At 41.7% G+C, this 12,457-nt stretch overlaps 1 protein-coding gene across 20 annotated transcripts in view; it reads left to right on the top strand.

The window, feature by feature from the left end:
- The first annotated feature begins 6,931 nt into the window (after positions 1 to 6,931).
- LOC112225077 (leucine-rich repeat flightless-interacting protein 2) overlaps positions 6,932 to 12,457 on the top strand; it is a 79,614-nt gene continuing 74,088 nt past the window's right edge. For 12 of the 20 annotated variants that reach the window (XM_024388688.2, XM_024388687.2, XM_024388676.2 and 9 more), the window contains exon 1: positions 6,933 to 7,595. In XM_024388688.2, the coding sequence (XP_024244456.1) occupies positions 7,506 to 7,595 (90 nt within the window). In that variant the 5' untranslated portion in view covers positions 6,933 to 7,505. Of the gene's footprint in view, positions 7,596 to 12,457 lie in introns of all 20 variants that reach the window. The other 8 variants (XM_024388689.2, XM_024388686.2, XM_024388685.2 and 5 more) reach the window with 2 other exon arrangements.

Here is a 12,457-nt window from a genome sequence, read left to right as displayed (position 1 = left end):
ATTCTGATAAATATGGGATATGGCCTTTTTTAAACTTTGCTTCTTTACTTTGGTTTCTGCATAGGACACCAAAATAAAGGAATTGAAACTTAATCATGCTTTTCAAAATACCCACAGTCACAAGGGATGCTGGACTGGTGTTGAAAGGCATCATACACATATAGCTTGACAATTACATTTATCTCAATGAGAAATACAAAAAACAAGTGAGTCATTTCACTGGCTACTACTTTATTGTTGATTATAATAAAACAACTTTAACACAACCATCATACACAACCATCATGTCCTGCAGGAATGCATGGCCTGATTTTTTATGTGGTTTGTTATGAAAGATTTATGTAAAACCTAATAATAATGTTTGGTATGCTGACCACACTGCCTGCGTCTGGTGCGCGAGCGTTGCAAAATAAATGAACACATCCATGTTATTCAATCATTGCACCCACACTGCTCGCGCGCATCAACGAAAGTCCGGTAGCCAGGCACTAAACTTGCTTCTATTCGTGAAGATTGATGCGCTGCAAGTCCAGCCTCTCCCATCTCCTCATTGGTTTTTAGGAGCATATACCCACGTGGGTGATTGAAGGATGAACTGAGGGCCACACTCCAGTCCAGTTGGTGGTGGTAATGCACCTTAAAGACAGTTGCCAACTACCATATAAAGTCCAAAGAAGAAGAAGACTGAAGGAGGAGAGATTACTGGAAAGTAAATTGTGATTAGTTCCAAGTGCTGCAGGTTAGTGAGGGGTGGGGGGTTGTGAATAAATGCCAGGTGTTTCCCTGTGTCCAGCAGATGGTCGAGTTGGGGTCCTTGCTGGGTGGACGGATAGTCTATGGATCGGTCAAGATGGCGAATGGCGAGAAGGGGAGTGTGAGAGAGTCTTGGAGGTCGGAAATGGTGGGGAGAAGTGCGGACGAAATGGAGGAAATTTAGAAAGATTCGGTGAAGCTACAGCTGTGCTGGAATGAGAACAATATAGGTCTCAGTTCTGATGGTATGAAGCGGGAGGATGAGGGTCAAGGACCGGAATTGCCGATATTGGAAAGACATAGGAAGAAGAGAGATCATGAAACAGAAAGCAGTGGAGCGTCTAGTAAAGAAAGCATGAAGAGGGTCAAGGTAGGAAGCAAGAGTAATGATGTGTTGGAGTGGAAAGTGGTGACAGTGTTTGAGACCACAGGGCCTCACTTACACCCTATCCGACTAACTAATGCCATAGAGAAAGAGGCAAGTGAAGTGAAATTAGCTTGGTTCATTGGAAATGGTAGATTGTTAATATTGTGTGGTAGCCATGGAAAAGCTTAATGGGAAGAAGATTAAAAGCTGTGTCCCTGGTATTTATGCTAGATTGAATGGAACCATCACTGGGGTCCCAATATATATGTCAACGGGTGATATTAAAGAAAATGTGAAGGGGGGCAGAGTGATTGAGGCCAAAAGGTTGATCAGAAGGAAAGTGGGTCAAAGAAGTGAAAGCTTATCAGTGATGCTGAGGTTTGAGAAAAGTACAGATAGGATTCCTTAGTTTCATTGTTTGAGAATTTGGCCCATATGCACTGCGTTGTTTTAAATGCTAAAGAATGGGACATGCAGCTGCTCAGTGTAAAGGAAAGAAACGATGTGCCAAGTGTGGAGGGGAACATGATTATGGGGAATGTGGAAGCAATATGAGGGTTATTTTGGGGGAGAACACCTGCAGCATTTGGTGGATGCCAGGTACAGAGAAAGGCTAGAGATGCTCAGAGATATAGGATCAGTCATGATGTATCATATGCAGAGGCCGTAAAACAGATTGGTAGAACTACAGTGCAGACTGATGGAGCTTACATTGACATACCTGTATTAAGTGGACCTACTATCAAGGCTAGTGCTTTTGATTGGTGCCGAAGGAGATGGCTGCCGTTTTACAATCCTGTAACCAATTGTGCATGTTTCTTTGCGTTATTTGTAACTTATTTTGTACATAATGTTTCTGCCACCGTGTCTTATGATCGAAAAGAGCTTCTCGATATCAGGACAGCGATTACTCACCCCATACTGGAGGAATACTTTTTCTTCAACGACTCAGATGGGAAGGATTTACTTCAGATGCCCGACAAGGCCCTCATCCCTGTCATTTGCAGGAGAAAGAGACAGAGGTATCGAAGACGAAGGTCAGGCTTCCTTGTAAGAATCCGTCACCGAGAGGGTAATCTACCTTTACCATCGGTCAACGTACAATCAATCGAAAATAAAATAGCCGAACTACGAGCAAGTATATCTTACCAACGGGACATTAAAAACTGTAATATCTTGTGTTTCACCGAGTTGTGGCTGACCGACGACATGATTAACATACAGCTGGCAAGTTTTAAGCTTTTTCGGCAGGATAGAACAGCGGCTTCTGGTTAGACAAGGGGTGATGGTCTATGTATATTTGTAAACAACAGCTGGTGCACGAAATCTAAGGAAGTCTCGAGGTTTTGCTCGCCTGAGGTAGAGTATCTCATGATAAGCTGTAGACCACACTATTTACCAATAGTTTTCATCTGTATTTTTCACAAACCGATGCTGGCACTAAGACCGCACTCAATGAGCTGTATACGGCCATAAACAAACAGGAAAATGCTCATTCAGAGGCAGCGCTCTTAGTGGCCAGGGACTTTAATGCAGGGAAACTCAAATCCGTTTTACCTAATTCCTACCAGCATGTTAAATGTGCAACCAGAGGGAAAAAAAACTCTAGACCACCTTTACTCAACACACAGAGTCGTGTACAAAGCTCTACCTCGCCCTCCATTTGGCAAATCTGACCATAATTCTATCCTCCTGATTCCTGCTTACAAGCAAACACTAAAGCAGGAAGCACCAGTGACTCTGTCAATAAGAAAGTGATAAGATGAAGCAGAGTCTAAGCTACAGGACTGTTTTGCTAGTACAGAGTGGAATATGTTCCAAGATTCTTCCGATGGCATTGAGGAGTACACCACATCAGTCACTGACTTCATCAATAAGTGCATCGATGATGTCGTCCCCACAGCGACCGTACATACCCCAACCAGATACCACGGATTACAGGCAACATCCGCACTGAACTAAAGGGTAGAGCTGCCACTTTCAAGCAGAGGGACTCTAACCCTTAACTTATAGGAAATTCCGCTATGCCCTCCGACAAACCATCAAACAAGCAAAGCGTCAATACAGGACTAAGATTGAATCATACTACACTGGCTCCGATGCTCGTTGGATGTGGTAGGGCTTGCAAACTATTACAGACTACAAAAGGAAGCACAGCCGCGAGCTGCCCAGTGACACGAGCCTACCAACTGGCAAGTGTCTTCACTGACATTTTCAACCTGTCCCTGATTTGAGTCTGTAATACCAACATGTTTCAAGCAGACGACCATAGTCCCTGTGCCCAAGAACACTAAGGTAACCTTCCTAAATGACGACCGACTCGTGACACTCAAGTCTGTGGTCATGAAATGCTTTGAAAGGCTGGTCATGGCTCATATCAACCCCATTATCCCAGAATCCCTAGACCCACTCCCAATTTGAATACCGCCCCAACGGATCCACAGATGATGCAATCTCTATTGCACTCAACACTGCCCTTTCCCACCTGGACAAAAGGAACACCTATGTGAGAAGGCTATTCATTGACTACAGCTCAGCATTCAACACCATAGTGCCCTCAAAGCTCATCACTAAGCAAAGGACCCTGGGACTAAACACCTCCCTCTGCAGCTGGATCCTGGACTTCCTGATGGGCTGCCCCAGGTGGTAAGGGTGGGTAACAACACATCCGCCACACTGATCCTCAACACGGGGGCTCCTCAGGGGTGCGTGCTCAGTCCCCTCTTGCACTCCCTGTTCACCCACGACTGCATGGCCAGGCATGACTCCAACACCATCATTAAGTTTGCAGACGACACAACAGTGGTACCGACAACGATGAGACAGCCTATACTGAGGAGGTCAGAGATCTTGCCATGTGCTGCCAGGACAACAACCTCTCCCTCAACGTGATCAAGACAAAGGAGATGATTGTGGACTACAGGAAAAGGAGGACCGAGCACGCCCCCATTCTCATCGACGGGGCTGCAGTGGCGCAGGTTGAAAGCTTCAAGTTCCTTGGTGTCCACATCACCAACAAACTAACATGGTCCAAGCACACCAAGAGAGTTGTGAAGAGGGTACGACAAGCTATTCCCCCTCAGGAGACAGAAAATATTTGGCATGGGTCCTCAGATCCTCAAAAGGTTCTACAGCTGCATCCTGACTGGTTGCATCACTTCCTGGTATGGCAACTGCTTGGCCTCCAACCGCAAGGCACTACAGAGGGTAGTGTGTAAGGCCCAGTACATCAGTGGGGCCAAGTTTCCTGCCATCCAGGACCTCTATACTAGGCGGTGTCAGAGGAAGGCCCTAAAAATGGTCAGACTTCAGACACTCTAGTCATGTACTGTTCTCTCTGCTACTGCTCGGCAAGCGGCACCAAGTCTAGGTCCAAAAGGCTTCTTAACTGTGTCTACCCCCAAGCCATAAGACTCCTAAACAGCTAATCAAAGGGCTACCCAGACCCCTCTTTTACACTGCTGCTACTCTCTGTTTATTATCTATGCATAGTCACTTTAACTCTACCTACATGTACATGTTACCTCAATGACCTCGACAAACCGGTGCCCCCGCACATTGACTCTGTACCAGTACCCCCTGTATATAGACTCGCTTTTGTTATTTTACTCCTGCTGTTTAAATATTTGTTACTTAATTTTTTTTAAATTGACATATGTTTTTTACTTAACACTTTTTTCCCTTTAACTTCTTAAAGCATTGTTGGTTAAGGGCTTGTAAGTAAGTATTTCACTCTAAGGTCCACTGTTGTATTCGGCGCATGTGACAAATAAAATTTGATATGATTTGATTGTCCTGGCATGGTTTTGAGGCCTGTTCAGAAATCTTATGCTCATAAATGTGCAGTGTCAAAGGACACTTTGATAATGAATAACGTTGATTTCATAGCTTTTATTGGTAAGGTTATCAATACGACTCGGGTTGTGGAAAGCAGAAATGCCAGGTTGAAGGTTATTGTGGAGACGGTAAAAGAGATATTTGGGGGTATCAGATGTTACTGTTGAAATGGTTGTTGACATGCTGAACAGAGTGGACTAAGTTTTATAGACTTTAACTTTTGCCAAATGTTCTAAACAGCGCTTTGTTCAGGAGTGCAAGGGTGAATTGACATAATGCATACCAGCGTTTCACAGAGTCGGCGTTCCCTAATGGAAATATGCAATTAATGCTAGAACGCAGCAATAGGATCTCGCTAGCTCGTGATTGGCTCTGCACACCTCCTTGCCTACTCTGCCCACTGATTCGTTTAATCCTGTTGGAAACGACAGGCTGTGGTCTATCTTGGTTTAGTTATCTTTGGTTTAGTTGTATTCAGTTATTTATTCGAGGACTTCGTTAAACAAGGTAATGTAGCGGATACACCTTCTCCCTGTCACAATTGGAACATCAAAACCAGTACACTATAAAAATGACTGTTTTTTGTTTATTGCTCAACGTTTTTGAATGGTCAACCCTGTAGTCTCAGTAGTCTAGACATGTGGCTAACACCAGAGGGAGCCATTGCTTGTATGCCAAGTAGAGTTATCATTTTTTGAGAGGTTTTCAAGTTTGAGGACACCCAGGACAGTAGCTAGGTTTCCATCCAATTGGCGACACATTTTAATACGAATATTGAAACATTCGCATTAAGAAAATGTGAATTCTAACCAGTGGTGTTTCAGCCTAATTCATTAATTGCGGATACAAATCAGTGCGTGATGACTGTGCACACAAAATGTAGTTTTTCGCACAAGTGTACCGAATAAAACGTTTTTAAAAATCGCATTTTCAACTCTACGGATAGCTTTAGCAAACAGCTCGCAAATAGAGTAAGTACAGTGTAGGTAGGCTGTGCAGGTAGTTTAGTCTACATTATGAGATTATTTTGGATAAGAGCAAGAATATTTGTCTTTGTCAAACGGTAGTCAAGCATCGATCATTGTCACCCGAATAAGACCCTCGATATTTATTGGAAAGTAGCATCAAGCTCATCATTGTGCACTTTCACCCTCTGTGAAGTTAATCATAATTGATTTCATCTCTAGTCTAATAAACGGCATGGTTTACCGAGTCGTAGTAGGATGACCGAACACCGAACATCACCGTGTCTCTCAAGTTTACTTCGATATGTTATCAATATTTGTGCAAAAAAAGCGTTTCCACCGGAATTTCTTGAACAATTAATTTTACCAACACAAAAAGATCCCACCATTTCAAACGAACAAATTATACAATTGTACCGAAACTTCCTCTTTCCGTCGCAGCTGTCATTTTTTTTATAGATATGATAAAAAGGCATGATGGGTATGATTATTATGGTCATAAAAACTGGGTGAAACGTGGTTAATGTTCCGGGTTCCAATAACTTTAACTACACTCCTCAATATGTTATTGTCTGGGTATTATCACGTCTATGATCAAGACAATGAATTTATCAGACTTCCTATAGGTAACACGGATCAACATTTAGGCAACAGTTTGGCTTATGGAACAACAACCATGACTCAATAGAATTTAAATTACCATTATATTACCAACCATATTTGGTAGTTTATTGCTAGTCTACAATCGGAATATTCTACTACTTGGAAAGCACATGATATAATTCCAAGAAAATACAAATACCCCAATCACTTTGAGATACTTCATAGGAACTTAATTGAATGAACATGGAGTGAAAGGGTCATGTTCTACAGAACATATATTATGTCCAGTTTTTTTTAACATATGTGGATCAAATATAATATTGTTGTGAAATATGCAGATCTATTAGTCATAGTCTACGCCTTTAAGAAGAAGCCTACAAGATAAGGTTTCTGTTTTTAGCTCTCACCACTCATCATTAAAAATAGCGGAGAGGGTGTGAGAGAGTGCGGTAGGAGAAGGCTGCATGAGCCCCGTATTTCGATCATGTCCTCATCCGGGACTGACTCAACTTTAGGATACTTTGACAGCATCGTGGCTCCTTCCAAGCGTGTTCACCAAGTTTGATTTTTTTTTTAGATTGTATTTTTATGTAATCTCTTTTTATTACATAGGCTATAAAATCATTTTGATTCCATATCTGAATAGATGTATTGCCAGTCAACGTATCTTTATGAAGCACTCAACTATTTGTGAATTCCTCTGGGAAGAACAGGTGTTAAAAATCTGCGGATTCAATACAAACGAAGGCAAACATTTGTTACAAAGTTGCAATTTAGCGTTTGGATAGGAACAACACAGGAAGAGGTCTTGAAGACGGATGTAACTCCATGACCAATGTCGCGCGCGGTAACGAATTTATGATTTGACAAATGTTGCTCCCAAAATTGTGACAGTAGTACTTTCCTCGACGTGCTTTGGATTTGTCTTCTACGTTCAACGAATTGGACCAGTAGCCTAATTATCGGTCAGAAACCAAGACATGGGGACTCAGGGCACCGGACGAAAAAGAAATCCCAATAAGGACAGGTCGACGGCCGAGGATGATGCCCTTAATCTCATATCAAGAGAGGTATGTATTTTAGATGAGAACAATACGAAAGTACTTTGCACTTCCATTCAACTTCCACTACTCAGTATTTCTATAATTACACCCTCGTTTTGTTCCCTTCCTTTCTCCCAGCGGCAGAAATATATATTTTTGACACAATAAGCGCACGAGGAAATAAAGTATAGCCCACTGGACCCCAAAAGTGAAAATGCTCTTTTCATACTATATTAGTTTGCTTTTCTCTAGCAGTCTAGACAAATTATAGGTTTGTAAATATACATTTCATTGTTGCTTTGGTTGCAAATTTAAATGGTGCCTGTTCAGTCTGGCAACCAACACGTGCCCAACATAAAGAACAAATTGTGTGTCAATGACTAATTCATTGCCTAACTCACTGTATAGTTTTAATCCTACTTTAGGTGCACAAAAGCACTGATGTATACATTTCCCTTGATGAATGTAGACTAGGTTACATGTTCTTGGAGCAGGTGGCAATGATCACCTTTATCCTGTTTGTGGCCATGTAGCACTAACTTCTTATTTCACTTTCATTTTGCATTACATGTGCTAACCTGCAAGAATCCCTTCCCAGTATGGTTTAGTCTTGGCAGCAGTGATATGCTGTTGGTTCTCTGACAGGTGCTGAAGTCGTGCCTTACTCATGTTGTGACTGGCGCACTCACTCTTCCTGGTGGACCCGCACTTCCTGTCTCTGTGTTTAAATTCAAAAGAAACTGGTGATCTTGATGCTAAACAGATTAAACCCCGATGAAGTCCTATTGAGACCAAATCGTTTGTAATAGATCCATTATATCTGTGGAGCATCAAGATCTCCAGTGTGCTGGAATTTCTTTTCAATTTAGCAGAACATTTTCTCCATGAACTGTAATAAGATAGGTGTGTGATCTATAGGCCTAGGTTTTTTTAATCAGTCCCTTTGTCATACCTCAACTCTTTGTTTATTTTAAATGTACATTTTAATTCTTAAAGACATGCTCCGGGACTTTGGCGAATTGTGTTTAACTATGTCATTATTTTTAAAACCTCTGGCTTTGGGCTGGATGTGTCAATCTGTAGTTAATACATGCATAATCTATGAGCAGAATTACTGTTTTACCTCAATTAGCCACGAAGTCCAGCAGTTAGCCTAGTGGTTAGAGCGTTGGGCCAGTAACCGAAAGGTTGCTATAATCGAATCCCCAAGCTGACAAGGTAAAAATCTGTCGTTCTGCCCCTGAACAAGGCAGTTAACCCACTGTTCCCCGGTATGCCGTCATTGTAAATAAGAATTTGCTCTTAATATAAAAAAATCTCTAGTTTGAAACCAACAGTTTTCTTTGGAACATTTGTGCCACCATTTTACCTACTGCGATAATTTGGTGATGTACTGCAAGATTGGCCCACAATCTAGCAATACAATTTCCAACCAATGAGCCTCCCCATTTGAGTGACAGCAAGAAAGATGCATTTGAGTCTTCATTTATGAGAGACAGACTGTAGCTGTAGCTAACGGAGTCTACACATGAATTGTGTAAACAATTGCCATTATTTTCAACAGCTGAAGAGGTAAGGTATACAGGGTATGCATATTACTTTTAGGAACACTGATTTATGAACAGATGTACACTAGATATACAAAAGTATGTGGACACCCCCTCAAATTAGTGGATTTGGCTGTTTCAGCCACACCAGCTTTTGATGCGTACAGCCATGCACTCTCCATAGACAAATATTGGCAGTAGAATGGCCTTACTGAAGAGCTCAGTGACTTTCAACGTGGCACCGTCATAGTTCGTCAAATTTCTGCCCTGCTAGAGCTGCCCCGGTCAACTGTAAGTGCTTTTATTGTGAAGTGGAAACATCTAGGAGCAACAATGGCGCAGCCATGAAGTGGTAGGCCACACAAGCTCACAGAACCAGACTGCCAGATGCTGAAGTGGGTACAAATAGTCTGTCCTCGGTTGCAACACTCAATACCGAGCCTCTGGAATAATGTTGGCACAAGAACTGTTCGTCGGTAGTTTCATGAAATCGGTTTCCATGGCTGAGCAGCCGCACGCACACAAGCCTAAGATCACCATGCGCAATACCAAGTGTCAGCTGGAGTGGTGTAAAGCTCGCTGCCATTGGACTCTGGAGCAGTGGTAAATGGCCAGCACATTATGAAACTAAGCCTATAAATCTTTTGTCAGAGTCCATATATGACACAACGTGGGAAACATTTCATCAACAAAAGATTGCTAGTCCAAACCTTACCTGACGCCAAGGGCCTTTTGTATGCTTGATCATCTGGCATGTCTGCACCCAGCTCCGGCAATAGAATATTAGTGATTTAAAAAAATATATATATATATTAAAATCTTTTGAACGTGTTTTAGTTGGCTAGACCGACAACTGATGTTCCCTGATATGCATTTACCATGACAGATAGCTAGCGACTTTAGATTTCATTAACCACCCAACCATTTGATAGATCAGTCTAGTTTTCTCTGACATGAGTATCAATAGCATCCTAGTTACATGTTTGGTACAATTATGGCTGGACGAACCTTCCTCTATGGCTGGCTTGTGTGAGTGAGAGGGCTAGCTACACTACATGACCAAAAGTATGTGGACACCTGCTCGTCAAACATCTCATTCTAAAATCATGGGTGTTAATATGTAGTTGGTCCATCCTTTGCTGCTATAACAGCCTCCTCTCTTCTGGGAAGGCTTTCCACTAGATGTTGGAACATTGTTGCGAAGACTTACTTCCATTTAGCCATAAGCATTAGTTAGGTAAGTGCGTCAGCGCCGTTTTTTGAAAAATGTTGAATTGTTTATCAATTATCCATTACTAAAGAGCCATTACTATAGTTTCACCTTATCTGATTTTATCCATAAGGCCTATGTTATGTCCATATCAGGCATATAATACTCCAAATGGGCAAAATGTCCACTTGTCGCATATGATCATAGGAAGTCAGGTTCTGAACCCAAAAGTCGGTGAATCATGTCCAAATGGCCTATATAATGACCAAATGGTATATATCCGTATGTTAAGTTCTGAATCAGCCTAAAGGTCTATTAATCATGTTTGATCATAAGAAGTCAGAATTTCTCATTAGTGTTGATTACAGCCTGCCCATTTTGTGACAGTAAATCCCTATTCAAATATATTGGCAATGGACAGTGTCCAATTGTAGTATAACATGTTGAGACTGTCAATATATTATATGTGTAATGGACACTGTCCATTTAGCAATATATTGCCAATGGGCCTTTATTCATAGTGTATCTTATCCCTTACACTTACTTGTTAATTTCAGCATGTCCATTTTGTAATGTGAAGTCCTTATACATTGGCAATGGACACTGTCCAATTGCAGAATAGCATGTTCACACTGGCAATGTATCATATGTGTAATGGACACTTTCCAATAGCAATATATTGGCAATACAATTGAAGTCGGAATTTACATACACTTAGGTTGGAGTTGTTAAAACTCATTTTTCAACCACTCCACAAATTTCTTGTTAACAAACTATAGTTTTGGCAAGTCTGTAAGGACATCTTCTTGTCATGACACAAGTCATTTTTCCAACAATTGTTTACAGACAGATTATTTTACTTATAATTCACTATCACAATTCCAGTGGGTCAGAAGTGTACATACACTAAGTTGACTGTGCCTTTAAACAGCTTGGAAAATTCCAGAAAATGATGTCATGGCTTTAGAAACTTCTGATAGGCTAATTTACATAATTTGAGTCAATTGGAGGTGTACCTGTGGATGTATTTCAAGGCCTACCTTCCAACTCAGTGCCTCTTTTTGCTTGACATCATGGGAAAATCAAAAGAAATCAGCCAAGATCTCCACAAGTCTGGAGACATCCACAAGTCTGGTTCATCCTTGGGAGCAATTTCCAAACACCTGAAGGTACCACATTTATCTGTACAAACAATAGTACGCTAATATAAACACCATGGGACCATGCAGCCGTCATACCGCTCAGGAAGGAGACGCGTTGTGTCTCCGAGAGATGAACATACTTTGGTGCAAATCAATCCCAGAACAACAGCAAAGGACCCTATGAAGATGCTGGAGGAAACCGGTACAAAAGTATCTATATCCATAGTGAAACGAGTCCTATATCGACATAACCTTAAAGGCCGCTCAGCAAAGAAGAAGCCACTGCTCCAAAACCGCCATTAAAAAGCCAGACTACGGTTTGCAACTGCACATGGGGAAAAAGATTGTACTTTTTGGAGAAATGTCCTCTGGTCTGATGAAACAAAAATAGAACTGTTTGGCCATAATGACCTTTTATGTTTGGAGGAAAAGGGGGAGGCTTGCAAGCCAAAGAACACAATCCCAACCGTGAAGCATGGGGGTGGCAGCATCATGTTGTGGGGGTGCTTTGCTGCAGGAGGGACTGGTGCACTTCACAAAATAGATGGCATCATGAGAAGGAAAGGTATGTGGATATATTGAAGCAACATCTCAAGACATCAGTCAGAAAGTTAAAGCTTGGTTGCAAATTAATCTTCCAAATGGACAATGACCCCAAGCATACATCCAAAGTTGTGGTAAAATGGCTTAAGGACAACAAAGTCAAGGTATTGGAGTGGCCATCACAAAGCCCTGTCCTCAATCCTATAGATAATGTGTGGGCAGAACTGAAAAAGCGTGTGCGAGCAAGGAGGCCTACAAACCTGACTCAGTTACACCAGCTCTGTCAGGAGGAATGGGCCAAAATTCACCGAACTTATTGTGGAAGGCGACCCAAAACGTTTGACCCAAGTTAAACAATTTAAAGGCAATGCTACCAAATACTAATTGAGTGTATGTAAACTTCTGATCCACTGCGAATGTGATGAATAAAATAAAAGCTGAAATCAA

Source organism: Oncorhynchus tshawytscha, linkage group LG26 (assembly GCF_018296145.1).
Source record: "Oncorhynchus tshawytscha isolate Ot180627B linkage group LG26, Otsh_v2.0, whole genome shotgun sequence".
NCBI classification, from domain to species: Eukaryota; Metazoa; Chordata; class Actinopteri; order Salmoniformes; family Salmonidae; genus Oncorhynchus; species Oncorhynchus tshawytscha.
The sequence above is the reverse complement of the archived record's forward strand: the minus strand, read 5'-3'. Positions and strand labels throughout refer to the sequence as shown.